General features: G+C 41.2%; 1 protein-coding gene across 2 annotated transcripts; it reads left to right on the top strand.

The window, feature by feature from the left end:
• Positions 1–5,638: 5,638 nt before the first annotated feature.
• Positions 5,639–13,629, top strand: LOC146641413 (duodenase-1-like). Of its 2 annotated transcripts, XM_085398273.1 has the most exons (6): positions 5,639–6,050; positions 12,192–12,234; positions 12,322–12,469; positions 12,742–12,868; positions 12,957–13,202; positions 13,302–13,629. In XM_085398273.1, exons 1-6 carry the CDS (start codon positions 5,961–5,963, stop codon positions 13,464–13,466), a joined length of 819 nt encoding a protein of 272 aa, XP_085254399.1. In that variant the 5' UTR covers positions 5,639–5,960; the 3' UTR covers positions 13,467–13,629. The 2 variants fall into 2 exon arrangements, with proteins under 2 accessions (XP_085254399.1, XP_085254397.1); XM_085398271.1 differs by lacking the exon at positions 5,639–6,050 and having other exon boundaries at positions 12,177–12,469.
• The last annotated feature ends 7,850 nt before the right edge of the window (positions 13,630–21,479 follow it).

Raw genomic sequence — 21,479 nt, 5'->3', positions numbered from 1 at the left:
GTATCACTTACTGACATATTTCACAGAGGTTGCGTGAAATGTCAAACTGAGTCAAGATGTTCTTTTACACTGTCATCTGTCAGGAATGATTAAATTATGTCACGCCTGAAGCTCGAAGCTGTGGTTTCTTTTATCTGATTTTCAGAGATTTGTGCAACTTCTGTGCCGCATCACATAAATGTAAATGCTTTCCAGGCAACAGAATTACATTTACTGTACAAATACCCACAATACCCTTGGTGTATTGTTGAGAAAGGTGTTGTAGAAAGAGAAGAGAAGATAGAGAGAAGAGAAGTCTCCCTGGTTTACCTCTCATTACATTTGAGAGAGGGTAAAAAGGCTCAACATCCAATCATTTATGTGCTAAAACAGAGTCTCTTCGTGTGCTTTTGCTAATCATCTTTATTCTTAATTAAAGATAAAATAAAAGTTTGATCAATATGTTAAATGGAATGTGAAGAGATGTGAGGGACCAAGCAGCCAAAGCAAAGAGGACACAAGCAAAAATATCTTCAAAAAGGGTTTTCTTTATTTTAACCCTCAAAGTCCAAAATTAACAAAATTAAAAACCATACTTAGCAGGCCCATAAAACAGGTCAACTAAATATAACTCTACAAAAAGTAATTTCCAAAACTTAAACAACAAAGTGAGACACAACTTAACTCACAAACTGACCTAATTAAAAAGACACATGAGGGTAGCTTTTATAATGATTTGGCCAAACCATTTGAACACAATAGGGGGAAAACAAAAACACACACTAATATTAACTAAGCACAGAATAACCTAACTAAGCCTAAAACACCCCTGCTCCTGGTAAGCCCATGGTTGGTCCTGCTGAGCAGGCATTTTGTCCCCAGAGTCCTCAGCCACGCCTTTTGCCCAGACAGGAAACAGCCACCGCCCAAACCCAGGTAACTCAAAGAAAGAGAAACATAATTAATATAACAAAACATTTTAGAAAAACCACACAATGTTACTATGTGCGCGCCTCATAATACCAGTGTTAGGTTTAACCAAATGATTAATGAAGAAAACTGCAAAGCAAACTAATAAAGTGAAAAATGGACTAATTTACCCCTGTGTGGCTGATGCCATCACACACCCCCCCTCTTCAGGACTCTCGCTGGTACAGCGAGAGAGGAAGTCGGCGGTAACGTTGTTCTTCCCAGGAATGTGCTTGATGACAAACCGGAAAGGTTGCAGAGCAAGGTACCATCTTGTGATCCTTCCATTCTTATCCTTCATCTTTTCCATCCACTGAAGTGCACTGTGATCCGTCTCCAGGGTGAATTCTCTTCCAAGAAGGTAGTACCTGAAGGAATCAAGGGCCCACTTGATTGCAAGGGCCTCCTTTTCCACTGTTGAATATCGAACCTCTCTCGGGAACAGCTTTCGGCTGATATAAGCAACAGGATGACGTTCTCCTTCCAAACCTTGAAGTAGCACTGCTCCCAGACCCCTATGAGATGCATCCGTTTGAAGGAAAAAGTGCTCATTAAAGTCTGGACTGTACAAAACTGGTTCGCTACTCAGTGATTGACTGATGTCCTTGAAAGCTGCTATAGCCTCCTCTGTCCAGTTAATCTGATTAGGACACTTGATGCCTATCAAGTCCGTTAGTAGAGCTGCCCTGGTGGAGAATCGTGGTATGAACCGACGATAAAAGCCTGCCATGCCCAAAAAGGATCTTAGTTGCTTCCTTGTCTGTGGGAGAGGACAAGACTCAATGGCTTGGATCTTACTGACCTGAGGCTTGATCACCCCATTCCCGATCACATGGCCCAGGTACGCAGTCTCAGCAGAGGCAAAAACACACTTAGAGGGGTTCACCGTCAACCCAGCAGTGCCAAGACGGTCGAAGACAGCATGCAGATGTTCCAAGTGTTCCTCCCATGTGGTGCTGTAGATGACAATATCATCAAGATATGCAGATGCAAAATCTGAGAAACCACATAGTACTTGGTCCATTAATCTCTGAAAGGTTGCTGGAGCCCCATGCAGCCCGAATGGCATCACTGTAAATTGGAAGAGACCCCAAGGTGTTCGAAAGGCAGTCAACTTCTTTGATCGCTCCGTTAGTGGCACCTGCCAATATCCCTTGCACAGGTCAAGTACTTTGCCTTCCCCAGCCGTTCCAGCAAATCATCAATGCGTGGTGTGGGGTATGAATCAAACAGTGATATTGAGTTTAGGTACCTGAAGTCTATACAGAACCTCATGCTTTCATCCTTCTTTGGCACCAGGACCACTGGATTACACCACTCACTCTTTGATGGCTCAATGATCCCCAAGGACAACATGAGGTCGATTTCCTTCTTCAGGGATATTAGCAGACGTTCAGGGATCCTGTAGCTCAAACGCTTTACTGCGACGCCCTCTTTAATGACAATGTCATGCTCAACAATATCTGTTCGGCCAGGATTCACTTGAAGCACCTCAGAGTTGCATGCAGCTCTCACCTGAAACTGTTTATCATCTGGCAGATGACTAAGGTCAAAATCTACCACATCAGCAGAAGGCAAGTATTGCTCACCAACCTCTTCTTCCTCTGGCACACCCCTTATGAGCATCACCTCTGCTGTCTTTTCAGGGCGCTGCGCCCATTCCTTCAATAGATTTATGTGCAGAACCCTGCTGGAGCGTGGCTTTCCAGGGATGAACACTTGGTAAGTAGTGGACCCCAATTTCTTCTGAACCTCAAAGGGCCCTTGCCACTTAGCCAATAGCTTGTTGTTGTCAGTGGGGAGGAGCACCAACACCTTTTGTCCAGGACTAAAAGACCTCTGACGAGCTGCTCGGTCATACCAAAACTTCTGCTTGATTTTGGTCATATTTGACTGAGCAAGCTCACTCATTTTCTGCAGTCGCTCCCTCATCTGCACAACATAGGAAACAATGTTAACAGAGTCCATCTTTTCCTTGCCTCCCTCCCAGATGTTTCTTAGCAGGGCTAGAGGTCCTTGTACCTCATACCCATACAAAAGTTCGAACGGAGAGAAACCAGTGGAGGCTTGTGGCACTTCCCTGTAGGCAAAGAGAAGATAAGGAAGCCACTGATCCCAATCAGCACCATTCTTATCTACCACCTTCCGGAGCATCTGCTTCAGAGTCTGATTGAACCGTTCTGTTAGCCCATCAGTCTGAGGATGGTATGGGGTGGTCCTCAGGCTTCTAATGCCCAGCAGCTTGTACACCTGTTTTAGTAAGTTGGACATAAAGTTACTCCCCTGATCAGTCAGTATTTCCTGTGGGAACCCTACTCTTGCGAAGAGCTGTACAAGGCAGAAAGCTACTGATTTTGCCTTGATGGATTTCAGTGGGAAGACCTCTGGATATTTAGTTGCATAATCAGTGATTACAAGCATATAGCGATTCCCTGACTTACTCTTCTCAACGGGTCCAACAATATCCATTCCGAGGCGCTCAAATGGGGTACCAATAATAGGCAGTGGTTGGAGTGGAGCTTTGGAAGGGACTTTGGAGGATGTCATCTGGCACTGAGGACAGCTCTTACAGAAGTAGGCTACATCTCTATGGAGGCCAGGCCAGAAAAAATGTTGTTTAATACGAGCTGTGGTTTTGTGCTTACCAAGGTGGCCAGACCAGGGAATAGAGTGTCCCAAATTAAGCACGGTTTCTCTAACTTCTTGGGGGACCACTAGCTTCAGAAGTGAGCCCATCTGATGGTAAAGTATGCCATTTTGCAAGACATAGTCACTTTTGTTAATGCCTGCCTCCTCTACTTGGTCCTTGTCTATTGCTCGCTGAAAACAGGAAGCTAAACTAGGATCAGTTTTTTGCAACTCTATTATATTGCCAGGAATTTGAAGTCCCAAAGGCAAGTCTGGGTCAGTATGCATTTCTGGGTGTACTATAGTATGCTGGAACTTCTCCTGTCTCCTCTGTCCGCGACTTTTCCAAGGCTTCACAGGTGCAACTTCCCATTCCTCATTAAAAAAAATGGCAAGGCACTGAAAACTTCTGAGGTTTCACTAGATTTTTGAGCTTGGGCTCTAGTAACAGCCACATTGCATTGATGATTCTGGTCTGACTCCAACAAATCAAAAAGCACTGGAAAATCTCGTCCCAGAATAGCTGAATAAGGCAGGTTATCAACCACCCCAACATTTAAAAGGTATGTCTGTCCATTCACTTTAATGTACATGTCAGCTGTTGAGTACATCTTCTCATCTCCAAGCACACAACAAATGGGGATGGTGTCACTAACACGGACAATATTGGGGGGCACAAAATCTCTATGTATCAGTGTACGAGAACTGCCAGAATCAAGCAAAGCTCTTAAAGTTGTTCCATTAGCTTCAATTTTTATCATTTTAACAGTCTGGTCACACTGGAGCCCATGTTCAGCATGTGAACGTGGCATGAAACACATTTGAACCATCTTAGCTGAGGTTTTTGGGCACATTGGCTTTGTGTGGCCCTCTAACCCACAGAGGTAACAAACAATCTTTTTTGAATTTTTTAATGGTCTGCCAGCAAACTGGTTCTCACCCACAGGAGTTTTTTCTGCTGACAATGGCCTTTGATGATACATCTGGGCTGATTTGGGGCCTTCCTTTGGCATTTTATTTGCATTACAGGTCCAAGGTTGCCCTTTCCTCCTGGCAGCTACAAACACTTCTGCCAGCTCAGCTGCCTTCGCTGCAGAAGACGGATTGTGCTCTCGAATCCAAACCTGTAGCTCAGGGGACAACATTCTCAAATATTGTTCAAGGATGATTATTTCACCAATTTCTTGGTTCGTTTTACCTTTTGGCTGAATCCATTTCCCGTACAGATCTTTAAGTCGAGCATACAACTCCTTAGGGTTCTCATCAAGCCTGACTTCCAGTGAATGGAATCGCTGCCTGTAGGTCTCAGGGTTAACATCATATTTGGACAAAATTGCAGCTTTAACTTTGTCATAGCTGAGAGAGTCATCAATATCCATATGAACGTATGCCCCTCTTGCCTTGCCCGTTAGCAGTGGTATTAATCGAAAAACCCAGTCTGTTTTTTCCCAACGATATGCTAAGGCAATGCGTTCAAATGTAGTCAAAAAATGCTCAATATCATCACTATCAGTCAACTTTTCCAGTCTGGGTTCATGCAATGAAAACTGACCTGATAATGACTGACTGGATTCAGCTTGAGCTTGAGGAGAACTAGGAATGTGAGGTAGCTCCCTTGACTCTGGTGACTCTGTGGTAGGTAATGGTAGCTCTGGTACTGGTGATGTCCGGGACTGCACCTCTAACTGTAAGAGCTGAAACTGATGTTGCAATGCTTTGAATTTTTGTTCTTGTCGTGCAGTTACCTCTTCTTGCCTTGCTTCCCGAGCCTCCTGTTGACCCATATGAGCTTGCAATATTGACATCAGATCTGACAGAGATGGCTCCCTTTCTTCAACCTCAGTGCTCTCCACCATTTCAGAGACTCCAATTTCCTCCTCAGCATCAGCTTCCTTCTGAACAGTTACTCCTTTCTTCTTTTCCACCTTTCCTCCACGATGCATTTTTCTTTTTTTTTTCTGGGGGTGAAAAAGCCTCAAAGAAAAAAATACTGTGTCCTCAACTGGCAGATCCCACTGCTGCCACCAATTGTGAGGGACCAAGCAGCCAAAGCAAAGAGGACACAAGCAAAAATATCTTCAAAAAGGGTTTTCTTTATTTTAACCCTCAAAAAGTCCAAAATTAAAAACCATACTCAGCAGGCCCATAAAACAGGTCAACTAAATATAACTCTACAAAAAGTAATTTCCAAAACTTAAACAACAAAGTGAGACACAACTTAACTCACAAACTGACCTAATTAAAAAGACACATGAGGGTAGCTTTTATAATGATTTGGCCAAACCATTTGAACACAATAGGGGGAAAACAAAAACACACACTAATATTAACTAAGCACAGAATAACCTAACTAAGCCTAAAACACCCCTGCTCCTGGTAAGCCCATGGTTGGTCCTGCTGAGCAGGCATTTTGTCCCCAGAGTCCTCAGCCACGCCTTTTGCCCAGACAGGAAACAGCCACCGCCCAAACCCAGGTAACTCAAAGAAAGAGAAACATAATTAATATAACAAAACATTTTAGAAAAACCACACAATGTTACTATGTGCGCGCCTCATAATACCAGTGTTAGGTTTAACCAAATGATTAATGAAGAAAACTGCAAAGCAAACTAATAAAGTGAAAAATGGACTAATTTACCCCTGTGTGGCTGATGCCATCACAAGAGATAAGAAATGAGTCTCCAACCTATCATCATATATGATTTTGAATGAGAGAATTGTTGTTAAGTGTTGCAATTATCGAAGATGGAACCATAATTCATATGTGATTTTGCTGATAGTTAGTTATGTCTAATAATGTTCAGAATAGCAGCACTGATGTTCTCCCTGTGTGGATTGTTTACCTGGTGATTAATTGTGATAAATTGTCTCTAAATTGTCTGTTTCTCTGTGTTAGCCCTGCATCTGTTCTGCTTTTCCCGGAACGATATATAATATATAATATAATACAATATAAGTGTGTTTAAGTTTAACCAATACAATGCATAAGAAAATATAATAATGATTCCAAGACAGGCCTAACTGAGAGGATGTGTAAAAAGCAGCCTTGAAAAATAGGATCATGTTTGTGGAAGGGGGGAAATGAGTGAGAGTGACACACAGAAGTCACTACTCTCTGAATTTATGTGGAGACGTCAGATGGGAGGCTGATAAGGGCGTGGCTATACTTCGGATGATATTATGTAAACAACATGACTGAATGTTTAGATACGAGGAGAGGTGGGTAATGGGCACTTGGCAGAGTATAAAGGAGAGCGCCCAGGAACATCCTTTGTTCTTCCCTTTGTCTTCTGTGAGATGAGCAGTTCAGAAGATTGGATTTCAGAAGTTCACCGTTGGATATTTCAGCAGAGATTCCAGAGGCTGAACCGTTGCTCAAACTGTAAACTTACAAATTGGTTCTGTATCTTTTTGGTATTTTTTTGGCAATGGTTGGTTACGATAAAGGGCCGGAGTAACCCGTAAGAGTGATTTACCAAAAATGAGTTAATACTCAGATTTTTACCTTTACCATTTCCCAAAGGGTTAAAAAGGGAATGTCCATAATTTAGACTTTCATTGCAGGAAATTTTATTAAAGCAATTTAGCAGCAGTAAAGCCGAGGAGGTCCAAATTGACCCTTGAGGCCTACTGTCCAGGCCCCTAAAATTAAACCAGGTATTCTGAATGCAGGGGAGGGGAGCTGGTGTAACAGAGGTGGCAGGGAAGACACCTGGACTTAAAACTAGGTGAGTCCCCTGAGGGTCCATCTAAGCTTTGCATTGCTGGTTGGTTAAGACCCATAGGATCAAATATTCTGGCTTTTTTAAACAGAAAGCCAAACCAGACTTCCTGTATTGGGGTGTTGGTCCTGGAAATTGAGTATGTAACAAACACCCAGCAACATGCTGACATTGTTGCAGTCCTGAGTCGGTGACCCAGTGTTTTGAAATATTTGTAGTCTTGGATTTCATTGTTATTTATAGTTTCTAGTCTCTTGGTTTCTGTCTCTGTGCTTCCCCTGTGTTCCTTGTGCCACGTAGTCAAGTTATGTGTTCATGTCTGTGCCTGTCTCATGTTTCCTGTTTTACTTTGACAGTATCATGTGCTATGTTAGTGTGATTTCTCCCAGCTGTGCTCTCTTCCTGTGTCTCATTCCCTCATTATCCCTGTGTATTCAAGCCCTTTTTCTTCCTCTGTTTGTTGATGGGTTGTCTGGGTATTGCCTGCATTTCTCCATGTTCCAGAGTCTCAGGTTTTCATGTTCTGTGCTTGACATCTCCTCTCAGGTTTTTAGGTTTTTAGTTCCTTTGTATTGCTTTTGTAGTTGCCTCCCAGTTTAGGTTTTTTTTAATTTAGTCTTTGCCACTTTCTGATTTTTGTATTCTGTCCCTGCTGCTAATAAAGGTTCACTCACAGTTAAGTCCATTGTCAGCATCTGGACTTGGGTCCCATCTTTCTACACTCCACACATCTGCAGAGACAAAGATGATGCAGATAAAGAGCCTATGAGAACTACAGACTCGGTACAAAAGATGAACTTTTCTCCCCAAATATGGTGCAGAGAATATGAGCCAAAAAAAAAAAAAAACTAATACAAAAACAAACTGCTGTATTTTTTGCGGTTATCTTTGTCTAAAGCCAGAAATTTGAGTCAGCAACATTTTCTAGATTATTAAACAAGACTTTTCCAGTCAGTACATTAACAGATGTACTGATTGACTAAGTGAGTCTTAGTCTTTGCATTTCGTGCCTTCAGCTGTAATCAGATCTGATCATATCTGTGACTACATAGAGGAAGCAGCCCGGTGACACGAGGGCGACTCGGGGGCAAGGTCTTTGAAGTACGTAAACAGCTTAGAAAAGTAACACTGAATACACACAGGTTTTCGTTAAAACAGAGACAATGTGTTACAATATCATAGTATAACCTTCTGAGATTTAGACACACACACACACACACACACACACACACACACACACACACACACACACACACACACACACACACACACACACACACACACACACACACAGCAGATGCAGCCTTAAGAAATTCATCAGGTTGTAGAGGCGGGCAGGAGTGAAATCAGTTCTTTAGCTACCAATGACAGGCATGAATAAGAAAGAGGTGACATTTGTATGATGAAAGAAATGACACAGCATCTGATATGGACTTTTTCAAAAAGCTTTATCAGACATCTCAGTGAACTGAATATTAAATAGCATTTTCTAATGGCCGACGGGAGGCACCCTCTCCACGGGGTAATAAGATTTGAAATATACAGCACCAGCATGTACACTTAACGAGCACACGTACTTCAGTATTCTTAAAAAATACTAACAAAGTCAGATTAGTGTTGCAAACACTAAATGAGTGATACATCAACAAATGTGAAACTTTGAAGACCTGTTTATGTACGTGTTGTTCTACTATAGTAACATCTTATCTTCATGCTTTGGTTTCTATGGTTTATGTAGTTTGCTGCAGAACTCCAAGATAAAATCGTTTAAATGTGTCACGTCAGACATCAGCGTTTAATATGTGAGAAAACTAACTATCAACTCTGTATCATCTGCTGGATATAAGTAAAAATATTCATATTGTGTTTAGTAGAAGGATGAAAATTATGTTTTTGTGATTAGGATAGGTGTTAATATTAAACAAACCAGACTTATTTCTAACAAACACAGAAACTGGACATGGCTGCTCAATGAGCAGCAGCTACAATTGTAAAAGAAATACTTATGCAATCAAATGTAATCCACTTATGATGTTGCCTCTAGATCTGTATGGTATGTGCACTAACTAAGCACTGGTAGAAACAATAACCAGTAATAACAATAAAAACATACATCAACATCAGCATCATGCCAAAAGCAAAAGAAATCAGTTAGACTCAAGAAAAAGAATTGTTGATGCTCCCAAAACAAAGCAGAAGATGGATATACAAAGTTATCACAGCTTTTCCGTGTGTTAAGAACTGGACTGAAAAGCATGATCAAGGATGATCCAAGAGAGCCATGCAGTACAGAACAAGCTTGGCAGAGGTAGGAAGTGAAAAACTATGCAAAGAAAACCTAGTGAGAGATGTATCTAAAGACCCTAGAGGAGGGGTCTCAAGCTTAAATGAGCTGTGGGCCACTGGCACTGTCATTTCATTGGACAGCCACTTTAGTGTTCAAGCAGTACAAAAAAAAAAAAAGCAAACAAACATCAAGAAAACACTCACAAATATTATTTTTTAAATACTGTATAATGTGACAAAACTGCAAACGTGAATGCAGTCCCCCCCCACTCTTAACTAACTGAAGCCTTTCATTGAACTACCAAATAAACACATTGGTACTTAGTCTCTGGCCAGACACGTGGCAGCACTTCTGCTATCATTGTGCTCATATTTAACAAAATAAAAATGCAGACATAAGTGTACACATTAGTTTTTGAATCTCTCACTGAACCAACACAGCTAGTGCCTCAGCATCTTTGCACTCTCTGCTCATATTGCCTTCATATTAAAAATCTGTTTGCTTTTAAAAAAAGTTATTTTAACATTGTACTCAACAACAAACAAATCCTCAATAAAAAAAGTAACTTCGAGGGCCAAATTGCATTATATTTCTTCACATCAATATCCGGTTATTATTGAGTGATGATGTTCGAAAGCTACTTCTGTGTTTATTAAGGCTGTTGTATTTTTAACGTATTTTAATGCTTTGTATCTTGTTCTATTTAATCTGAACAAGCCCCTAAAAAGTCAGTGATCACTGTCGCCCTCTATTAGTTTTTATTACTACTATTCATCAGCAGCACGTTTTAAAGCTCGGTTTTTCAAACCTTATGATATAACTATGGCCCAGCCCATGCAGCAGTGTGTTAATGACTAACCTCTATTGTGGATGGATTATCTCAGTTGTTCAACTGACTGAAGTTTGGTCCGTTTACAGCATCTTTTTCCTGCCATGCAATTGCATTTGTCCCTAACCATCGGTAACCTTTGTGTTGACTTTTATTGAGTGGAAAAAACTTAGCGTTCATCCTCCAGCTTCACTGTGCTAATGTGTTTATATTATGCTAACCATAGTTATGTAGCTAGTACCACATAGCACATCATGATATACCCTACAAACACCACTACTGTTTAGTTTTCTGTCTTCACTTATATCTGAAGTGATAGCAGAGCTGTATGTTTTCATTTTTTCAGAAATCCCTCAGTCAGAACAAGGTATTATGGAGGAATGTGACACACAACACAGGAGCTCTAGTTTTCCACTCCAACTTTATTCACCTCCATACATTGACTGAGCATATCGCGCCCAAACACAACAGAACCCCTCCTACAAGCTTGGGTGTGAGTGGAGCCCTCTAGTGGGTCGCCACAGTATGTCATTTTTAGATGGAAACTAGCGAGCTAACTCCCTGCTAACTTCGAACTCCATTAAACTTAATAAATTCTCTTTTCTTTGATGCCTGGATGTTAAACTTAATTGTTACACCTGGTAGAGCAGCCACACCGATCATTTTATTAAAGATGAAAGAATTTACACAGTTTGTAACTCTCAGTGATGCCACAGTGTTGACTTTGGGACCTGAAGCGGAGTTTGGACCCAGAAACGGCTAATGATGTCAGACTTAAAAATGAGATACGGGCTGCAAGTAGGGGTGACATGGGCCGCAAGTGGCCCCTGGGCTGCAAGTTTGAGAACCCTGCCCTGGAACAACTGCCAAGACACAAGTGAATGACTCAGACAACTCAGGAATTGAAGTCTCAAAGAAGACTGTCACCAGAACACTGCACAAGAATTGACTTGCAGACCAAGAAAAAGAGAAACTTTCAAGTCAGACTGATGCATGCTAAGGACAAGCTGAAAAAATATTATATATACTTGAAGTGCGTCCTTTGGTCAGATGAGATGAAAAAAAGAGCTCTTTAGGCATCAACAGGGAGACACATTCGGAACCGGGGATTTCTTCAAGGTGGAAGAAATCATGAAGAAGGAAGATATGTGAAGATTTTGAAAGAAATCCTCAAGCAGTCAGCAGTAAAACTGGGTCATTGTCATTGCTTTGTCTTCCAGCATGACATCGACCCAAAACATACCCGGTCAAGAACTGCTTTCAAAATACCAAAAGGAATGTTACTGACTGGCCTGCATGACGCCCTGACTTTAAAATCTGTGGGGTGAACTGAACATCAAGATCCATGCCAGAAGACCATAAATATGAGAAACCTTGGTGAGATCTGCCAAAAGTAGAATGGTTGGGGATTCCTCAGCAGATAAATATAATACTTGTGAAAAATACATCAAATGACTGCAGGTTGCTATCAGCAAAAAGGATAAATAATTTGTAAAATAATGTGAAAGGCTTTTGTGAAGAATTTTATTTCTGTGTGCAAAGCAGTGTGTTGCTGACTGATGATGCACTGTACTTATGATAAGCAAGACCATGCAAAGATAACACAAGTTTCAAATAGGCAAAAATACACGTAGCAAAGGAAGTGGTCAAAAGGCAAAAAATGACAGATGATAATCATACTTGCCAAAAGGAAGCTGCTCTATAAAAGGCTGAACCTGAGACTCCTACAGTACAAACAAAGGCTAACCATTTTGCTTGCATCATGTTCGGTCTGCAGAAAGTTCTCCTCCTCCTTGTTCTGACCTGCTTTGGACAACTCGGTAAGAATCACAAGTCCTTGTTGTTATTCTTCAACCATTTAATGAGGCATCCATTTAATTTTCCTTTTTTTCTTTTACTTTATTCAGTGCATGGGGGTGGCATCATACATGGAGGAAAAGCACCGGAGAGTTCAATGCGATATATGGTCTCTGTGCAAAACAACGGCGGTCATGTGTGTGGAGGGTTTCTCATCACTAATAACTTTGTGGTCACTGCCGCACACTGTTTTGACGAGTGAGTAATCAAACATCTTCTGCTTAAGTCTCTTTCCTACAGATAATTCTTTGCCTTTATTGGATAGTGGAGCAGTGAAGATTAGACAGGAACATAAGTTGAGAGCAGGGAAAGATGCGCAGCAAAGCTCTGCTCAATTTCAGTCATGTGGCATATGGTTCACTGCCAAACCAGTGAGCTAAACGGACGACCTCCTGCTTCAATCTCTGATTCATGTCATTAAAACAGATTTAGAAAATGAATTGAAAACCTCTTAATGATTATTCCTTCAGCTTCCCCACGCATGTTGTTCTTGGCAACCACAATCTCAAGAATGGCCAAATAGTAGAGATTAAAAAAAAATTTGTCTATAGCAGTTACAACACACCTGAGAAGGGTGATGACATCATGCTCCTACAAGTAAGTACATCTTTATACTGACAACAGTTTCACATGAAATATATTTGTGGTCTTATTTATATTTTTACTTTTTATTGTGTGTGTCCAGTTGGCAACCACAAACGATCTACACGATGAAATTCAACTTCCGCATGCTGAAATAGATCTAACAGAAAATGAAGTGTGCCAGGTGGCTGGATGGGGAAAAACTATGAATGGTGGTAAAACTGTTGGTGAGCTGAGGGTGGTGGACGTGTCTGTCATTAACCCACAAGTCTGTAAGAATCAATGGCCTCAACTTCCTGCCAATGTTATCTGTGCAGGTGGATATGGCACAAGCAAAGGATTCTGTCAGGTATGTATTCTGTCCAATGTCAGCAGGTTTCTTTTTGATAAATGTACTGTATTAAACACTTACTATAAACTGACCAATTAAAATGCTTCCTCCTCACAGGGTGATTCTGGTGGTCCTCTGGTGTGCAAAGGGTTTGCTGTTGGTATCGTTTCTTTCAACCACAACAGCAATTGTAACTACCCAGATAAACCCAACGTCTACACGGACATCACAAAATACCTCCAATGGATCGACATGATTCTACAAAACCACAAAACATTTTGAGTAAAATCCCTGAAGTTTTGCTGTTATTGAACAGCATTATTGAAATGTCAGCATTTCTGATTGCTCTGTCAATGTAGCCGAGACAGAAATTAAAAATATTCCCCGCATGAAACTGTGGTTTTTCTTCTGTAACAGTGATCATTTTAGCATTTAGCTCAATTTCCACAAACTGAAATGGAATATTTAGATTTGTAGTGTGAGGTCATTGTGACATCTACACTTTTCCTTGATTCAAATCAGTGAACCTGCATGAGAAAGAATCACTGTGACAAATTAAAAATTATTAAGAGTCAATATTGATGAGGAACTACTGTGATAATCATTTATGAACAAATACAAATGTGTTTAAAAGTTCTGGGGCATAAAAAGCACAAACATTTAAATCTGGTTTTAATAAAGTGTCCTGTTCTCCTACTACATGTGGATTATTACCTGTGTGTATTTTGCAGTATAAAAAAATCCAAGCGACACACTGAGTCATTTTGCTGAATTTTTCAAATCCCAGGTCTTAATCACCCATAACTTTCCCACTATACAAACATCAAGTGGAGTTGGGACAGCCAAGTATTCCATAATTTTGTGTTTATTCTTAAAGGTAGCAGATGAAAGAACAAGAAGAAAATGATTTTCCATTAAAAACATGAGTTAGTCTATTAAAATGGTATTTTCTAAAGGTTGATCAGTAAAGTCCTGACAAAAAACTCACTCTTGAGCATCAGAGCTCAAATCTTAATCTGGAAAATGTGGTTTCTGTGGTTCATCTTGTTTGCTGCAGGTAGTGTCATTCCAACACGTTCTCATCCCAAAGCGTAACATTTTATGCTAGGTTTTTGACTGCATCAAGTGTTTCCACAGTGAGGAAGGTAGTGCCTTTCTATACTTGTCAGATACAGTACTGTATCTCAAACAAAATATAAACAGGAGTCAGAGAAGTAAGAACGCAGCCAGGCCAATGATTGCCAGCTTTGAAGGGTTACATGGATGATTTAATAACTCTTCTTCAAACATCATTTGGCTCCTGGAAAGGTTTGAAGAACTTCATGCGTGGACCAGGATTAATGTTAAATCGTCCAAATATCACATTCTCTCCATACAGAAAGGTGGCAGGGAAGAACTCATCTGTTTTACAGTGGATGGAGAGAGGATGCCACTGTTATTGTTCATATATTCTCATGAATTCTCTCTACACCCACGACTGCAGTTCGACCCACAACAACACTCTCATCATCAAGTTTGCTGATGACACCACGGTAGTCGGACTCTTCTCGAAGGGAGACGAGGCAGAGTACAGAGAGGAAGTCCTGAAGCTGGCAGCATGGTGTTCAGAAAACAACCTGGCACTGAACACTAAGAAAACCAAAGAGCTCATTGTTGACTTCAGGAGACACAGCACCGACTTGGCCCCCCTCTAGAATCAGAATCAGAATCAGAAAGGGTTTTATTGCCAAATGTTGAGCGGGTTTACAACATTAGGAAATTGCTGCGGTGCTTCAGTGCAAACATACTGTTATAAATTAAGCTTTAATAGACATGAAAATAAAAATGAGAATAAGAATTAAAAGTGCTAAGTAGATAGATAGATAGATAGATATATACATGAGTGCAGGTGGTGATCAGTGCCAAACATGGAATGATGCAGTGAACACAGCGTAGGGTCATGTGTTAGTGGTGGGAACAGTCATACGGTTATTGTTCATGTGTTCAACAGCAGAGGGGAAGAAACTGTTCTTATGGCGAGAGGTTCTGGTGCGAATGGACCGGAGCCTCCTGCCTGAGGGGAGCAGGTCAAACAGACTGTGTCCAGGGTGAGAAGGGTCAGCTGAGATCCGAGCTGCACGCCCCAGTGTCCTGGAGGTGTACAGGTCCTGCAGAGATGGGAGTCTGCAGCCAATCACCTTCTCAGCAGAGCGCACAACACGCTGCAGTCTCTGTTTGTCCCTGCTAGTGGCTCCAGCGTACCACACTGTGATGGAGGAGGTGAGGATGGACTCGATGATTGCAGTGTAGAACTGCATCATCGTCCGTGTTGGCAGGTTGAATTTCTTCAGCTGCCTCAGAAAGTACATCCTCTGCTGGGCTTTCTTAATGACGGAGGTGATGGTGGGCTCCCACTTCAGGTCCTGGGTGATGGTGGTACCCAGGAAGCGGAATAAGTCCACAGAGGTGATGGGGGTGTCAGTCAGGATGATGGGGGGGGAGTGGAGCTGTGTGCTTCCTGAAGTCCACAATAATCTCCACTGTCTTCTGGGCATTCAGCACCAGGTTGTTGTGGCTGCACCAGGACACCAGACGTTCAACCTCCCTCCTGTAGGCAGACTCATCCCCGTCAGAGATGAGTCCAATAACGGTGGTGTCATCTGCAAACTTGATTAGCTTGACAGACTGGTGGGTGGAGGTGCACCCACCAGTGCACCTCCACCCAGTATACAGGGAGAAGAGCAGGGGAGAAAGAACACAGCCCTGAGGGGAGCCGGTGCTGATGGTCCGGGAGTCCGAGACATTCTTTCCCAGCCTCACATGCTGTTTCCTGTCCGCCAGGAAGTCAGTGATCCACCGGCAGATGGGATCAGGCACATTCATCTGGGAAAGCTTGCCTTGGAGATGGTCTGGAAGGATGGTGTTGAAGGCAGAGCTGAAGTCCACAAACAGGATCCTGGCGTAGGTTCCTGAGGAGTCCAGATGCTGCAGGATGAAGTGTAGGGCCATGTTGATGGTGTCATCTACAGACCTGTTGGCTCTGTATGCAAACTGCAGGGGGTCCAGGAGGGGGGCCGTGAGGGTCTTGAGATAGGAGAGAACCAGGCGCTCAAAAGACTTCATGACCATAGATGTCAGAGCCACGGGTCTGTAGTCATTTAGTCCAGTGATCCTAGGTTTCTTGGGGACAGGGATTATGGTAGAGGACTTGAAGCAGGCAGGCACATGACATGCCTGCAGTGAGGAGTTGAAGGGGAGTGTGTGGAGAGGGTCCACACTTTCCGGTTCCTTGGTGCAATAATTCAACTGTATATACATAACACTATTTATTACATATTACTTATGGCTTGTATATTGTACATTTTATATATATATATATATGTTTTTCCCTATGTTAATACTGTCCATATGTACATAGCGCTGCAGAACTTTACCCCCCCCCAGCATGTTTACACTGAGTAGGAGATGCTCTGTATCTCATTGTACAACTGTATAGTGACAATAAAGGCATTCTATTCTATTCTATTCTATTCTATATGATTATAATCCACCAATAAGGAGAGGAAGGAGCTAGTCATAATTTCGGTAGCCTGGATAGAGGAGGTATTAAATCAGAGCCCTCAGCCAACAACTGATCATGGAAGAACTCACTGTCCAGTGGAAGGGAAGGATGAAGTTACCCTGTGAGAGAAAGAAGGACTTGTACCTTGATCTGACAACTGAGTATAGAGAAGCATGTGGAAGTCAGCTGTAGAGTCTAGAAGGAAAACTTGTTGAGGGGAAGACTAGGGTCCTATAGCTGCAGGGGGTGCAGGGAGACATTCCTGCTGTTGCTGCACCACCAGATGTTCCAAGATTTCCTTCAATTGAAAACATTTTCATCAGAACACACAAAACATTCACAAAAGTTCTCAGAAATTTTTTAAAATGGATTCTTTTTTCTATTTTCTTGGATTAGTTCTGTTTTCTAAGAACCCTGCACTGTGAGAGCGTCTGCTTCTACACACCCACCCACACACACACACACACACACACCCACACACACATAAGTATGATTTAGAGATATATACAGAAAGTCTAAAATGTTCAACTATCTTAAAACGACTGAGCATCAGACGCCGTCTCCACATATTTGGGCTATACAGCACCAGATAGCTAATGAGCACATGAAGTACAATTATTTTTTACAGAGTAAATATTGAATAACGAAGTCAGATTTGTGCTTCAAACACTAAATGAGTGATACATCAACAAGTGTGAAAGTTTGAAGACCTGTTTATGCACATGTTGAGCTTATCTTCAATCTATGGTTCATCTAGTTTGCTGCAGAACTCAAAGATGATATCATTCAGCTCTGTCACGTCAGATATCTGCCTTCTTTACTTGTGAGTATAATTAAACAGAAGAGATTGAAAATAAGAGAAATAAAGAAAGGAATTTTTGTTTTTATCAATTATACTTTGCATACTATTTGCTTAATCTGCCATATCAACAGTTCTACAGTCAGTTGTTACATTGGCTGTTGTTTAAGGATTCATACAACATGAAAGAAAACATACAATATCACAGAGTATATCTACAGAGAATAGTTTAAAGTTTCAATATTCAATCCACTGATTACATAAAAGTTTAAAAAAAAATACTGCAGGGAACATTTGGCTCGAAATATGGTGAAAAAGTCCTAACTATCAACTCTGTGTCGCCGGCTGGATATAACTGAAAAGTCAAATTACTCATATTGTGTTTAGTAGATGGATTACATTTTTTTTTCTCCATAAAACCCAAAATAAGTAAAAGATAACAGCTGGAAATCATACATACGAAGGTATTTAACTTCACAAAAATTGAGAAGCTCTAAGGTGCAAATAAGAACATTTAGACCAAAGAAGAAGTTGATAAATGACAGTGAGGTACAACAGCAGCAAGTGGTGCAAAATTAATGACGAATAATCATACAGTAGTGAATGTATTTCAGACTGATGAGGAAACAATATAAAGATAAAGTTGCAAAGATAAGTGTCAAACAGACAAACTTACCTTGAATAAAGGATGTGGTTGAAAGTCAAAATATGATAGATGATAATCATACTTGCCAACAAAGCAAACCGCTCCATAAAAGGGTCCCCCTGACACCAGTACAAAGAAAAGTTAACCATTTTGCTGACATCATGCATGGTTTTGTCTCCTCTGTGTTCTGACCTGCTTCACAATTATTCTTCAACCATTTAATGACGCAACAGCTTATATTTCTTTTTTCTTTTTTTTGTACTTTTTTCAGTGCACGGTGGTGACATCATACATGGTGATTCTGGTGGTCCTGTAAAGGATTAGCTGTTGGCGTTATTTCTTTAAATAAATAACTCTAAATATATCTTATAGTTTAGATTCCTCAAAGTAGCTACCCTTGGCTTTGTTGGCACATATGCTTGGAAGTCAGGTTGGTACACAACTGACAGCCTTATTTGACAACTGTTAGAATTCATATTATGGCAAGAACCAATCAGCTAAGTAAAGAGAAACGACAGTTCATCATTACTTTAAAAACTTAATGTCAGTCAGTCCGGAAAATTGCTAAAACTTTTAATGCGTCCCCAAGTACAGTCGGAAAAACAATCAAGTGTTACAACGAAACTGGCTCAAGTGAGGACAGGAAAGGAAGACCAAGAGTCACTTCTGCTGCTGAGGATAAATTCATCCGAGTCACCAGCCTCAAAAATCGCAATTTAGCAGCACCTCAGATTAGAGCCCAGATAAATGACACACAGAGATCCAGTAGCAGACACAGCTCTACATCAACTGTTCAGAGGAGACTGTGACAATCAGGTCTTTATGGTCAAATAGCTGCTATTAAACCACAACTAAGGAAAAGCAACAAGCAGAGGAGATTTGTTTTTGCCAAGAAACACAAGGAATGTAAAATTAGACCAGTGGAAATCTGTGCTTTGGTCTGATGAGTCCAAATTTGAGATCTTTGGTTCCACCCTTTGTGTCTTTGTGTGATGCAGAAAAGTTGAACGCATGGTCTCTACATGCATGGTTCCCACCTTGAAGCATGGAGGAGGAGGTGAGATGGTGTGGGGGTGCTTTGCTGGTGACACTGTTGGGGATTTATTCAAAACTGAAGGCACACTGAACCAGCATGGCTACTACAGCATCCTGCAGCAACATGCCATCCCATCCAGTTTAGTTGGGCCATCATTTATTTTTCAACAGGACAATGAGCCCAAACACACCTCCAGGCTGTTTAAGGGCTATTTGACCAAGAAGGAGAGGGATGGAGTGCTGCGCTAAATGGCCTGGCCTCCACAGTCACCTGACCTAAACCCAGTCAAGATGGTCTGGGATGAGATGGACCGCAGAGTGAAGGCGAAAGGACCAACAAGTGCTCAGCGTCCCTGGTAACTCCTTCAAGACTATTGGAAAACCATTTTAGGATGACCACCTCATGAAGCTTATCGAGAGAATGCCAAGAGAGTGCAAAGCAGTAATCAAAGCAAAGGGTGGCTATTTTGATGAATATAAAATAAAAATAATAAATGTTTTGAGTTATTTCACACTGTTTTTTCATTATCACATAATTTCACATGTGTTCGTTCATAGTTTTTATGCCTTCAGTAAGAATCTACAATGTAAATCAGGGGTGTCCAAACTCCGGCCCGCGGTCCATTTTTAATTGGCCCACAAGTAATTTTATAAATAGAATAGAATATGGCCCACACTTCAACTTTTGCCTGAGTGTATTGCACTTCTCAGTTTTAACACCAGGAGGAGCTACTGTTGATCAAGGCAGTTGCTCCACCAAAAAGGACAATCACAGAAGAAATTTACCCCAAGTTACCAGGGCTGGACTGGGACAAAAAATCGGCCTGGGCATTTTGACTAGAGACTGGCCCACCAGGTATTATAGGAAAAACCATAAAGCCTTTGAATGAAAAAAAAAAAACCCGCTGTTGTCACAGTGATGTACACTGTCTTGTTGGTATATATGTATCAATCTAATAAACTTAAACCTACACCATCCTCCCTATTCTGGTATTCTAAACAGTACCCAAAAGTAGACTGCTTGGTCGAGTTAACCTCCTAAACTATCTAGAACACATGGTGAAAACCTGAAATTAAGACAGAGAAGACTAGAGGTGAGACATGATCATTACTGACTACTGATGACAGATTTAGATATATTTTCATAAACCATTCATTTGCCACATCAATAAACAGCATGGCAGGGCAAAACATTTTTTCTAACATGGCAACCTTTAAAAAGTGAAAGGAGATAGAAAGACAGGTAAGGAAGAATAAAACCTAATTGACTTTTTGATGGCATTTTACACACAGTACTGGTACAGTATCTAGAAAATGTGGGAAAATACTGGCATCATATACAGTACTTACTTCTGAAGAAATTATGTTGGGACCCTGAAAAAATTACTATGTACAATAATGGATTTCTATACATTTTACATCAGATGAAAAAGTTTGTTGTAAGATTCAGATAATTATTTATTCAAAGTTTTAAATGACATAACAAAGAGAAGTATTTCTTTGTGCCCTCCTTTCCCTGTTAATGCCACATGGCCCCCCTGGCAAAACTTTGCTAGACCCGCCCCTGCACAGTTACCAGCTGTCAGCTACTTAGAAAATGATCCTGGTGTTATTTGTCTCTCAGAAACTGTTCATAACTTCCCTTCCACTCATTCGTGTCACCTAAAAGGTAAACCTGTTTCTCCATCACCTGTTCAGCTCTGATGATCCAGTAAAGACAAACATGAAGATGAAACCAGGCCTGGTTTCATCTTCATGTTTCCCTCTCACCAGATAACCAAACCGATATCATGACCAGCAGCTTTTACAGCTGTGGCTCGGCAAACCTCAGCTGATACTAGAAATTAATATTAAATAAATTCTAACAACAGCTGATCAAGCTTAAATGTGCTGCTGTTGTTTAGCACAACATCCGCCGGTTTCCTCTTTCTGGCGCCAAGTGGGAGATAAACAAACAAGAGAGAAAAGCGATCAGCTGATCATTGATCAGTTTCGTGATTGAACAGGAGAGGAAGGGGGGAGAATGAGAGAAGAAGAGGCAGCTGTGCAGCAAAGACACAGAATAACTCCAGCTTTGTGTCTTTTTCATTGTAGCTGAAACAGCAGTATAGAAACTCCATCATGCTAGCTAGTACGCAGTACGAGTTATTGTAACTGACTGTAAAAAGCCAGCATAACGAAAATAAACTCCACCTAAACTTGGTTTATATCTGACCCAGATAGACTGCAGGTCATAACTTCTTATCTGAAGTTCAGTTCACCGCCTCGGGTCTC

Source organism: Rhamphochromis longiceps, linkage group LG23 (assembly GCF_057381845.1).
Source record: "Rhamphochromis longiceps isolate RC_006_pf linkage group LG23, R_longiceps_female_GT1.1, whole genome shotgun sequence".
Classification (NCBI taxonomy): domain Eukaryota; kingdom Metazoa; phylum Chordata; class Actinopteri; order Cichliformes; family Cichlidae; genus Rhamphochromis; species Rhamphochromis longiceps.
The sequence above is the reverse complement of the archived record's forward strand: the minus strand, read 5'-3'. Positions and strand labels throughout refer to the sequence as shown.

Excerpts from the sequence above, each read along its gene's own strand:
- LOC146641413 (XM_085398271.1), top strand. The coding sequence starts at position 12,177 with ATGTTCGGTCTGCAGAAAGTTCTCCTCCTCCTTGTTCTGACCTGCTTT. Across the intron at positions 12,470-12,741 it reads GCCGCACACTGTTTTGACGA|CTTCCCCACGCATGTTGTTC; the intron begins GTGAGTAATCAA and ends TTATTCCTTCAG. Across the intron at positions 12,869-12,956 it reads ATGACATCATGCTCCTACAA|TTGGCAACCACAAACGATCT; the intron begins GTAAGTACATCT and ends GTGTGTGTCCAG.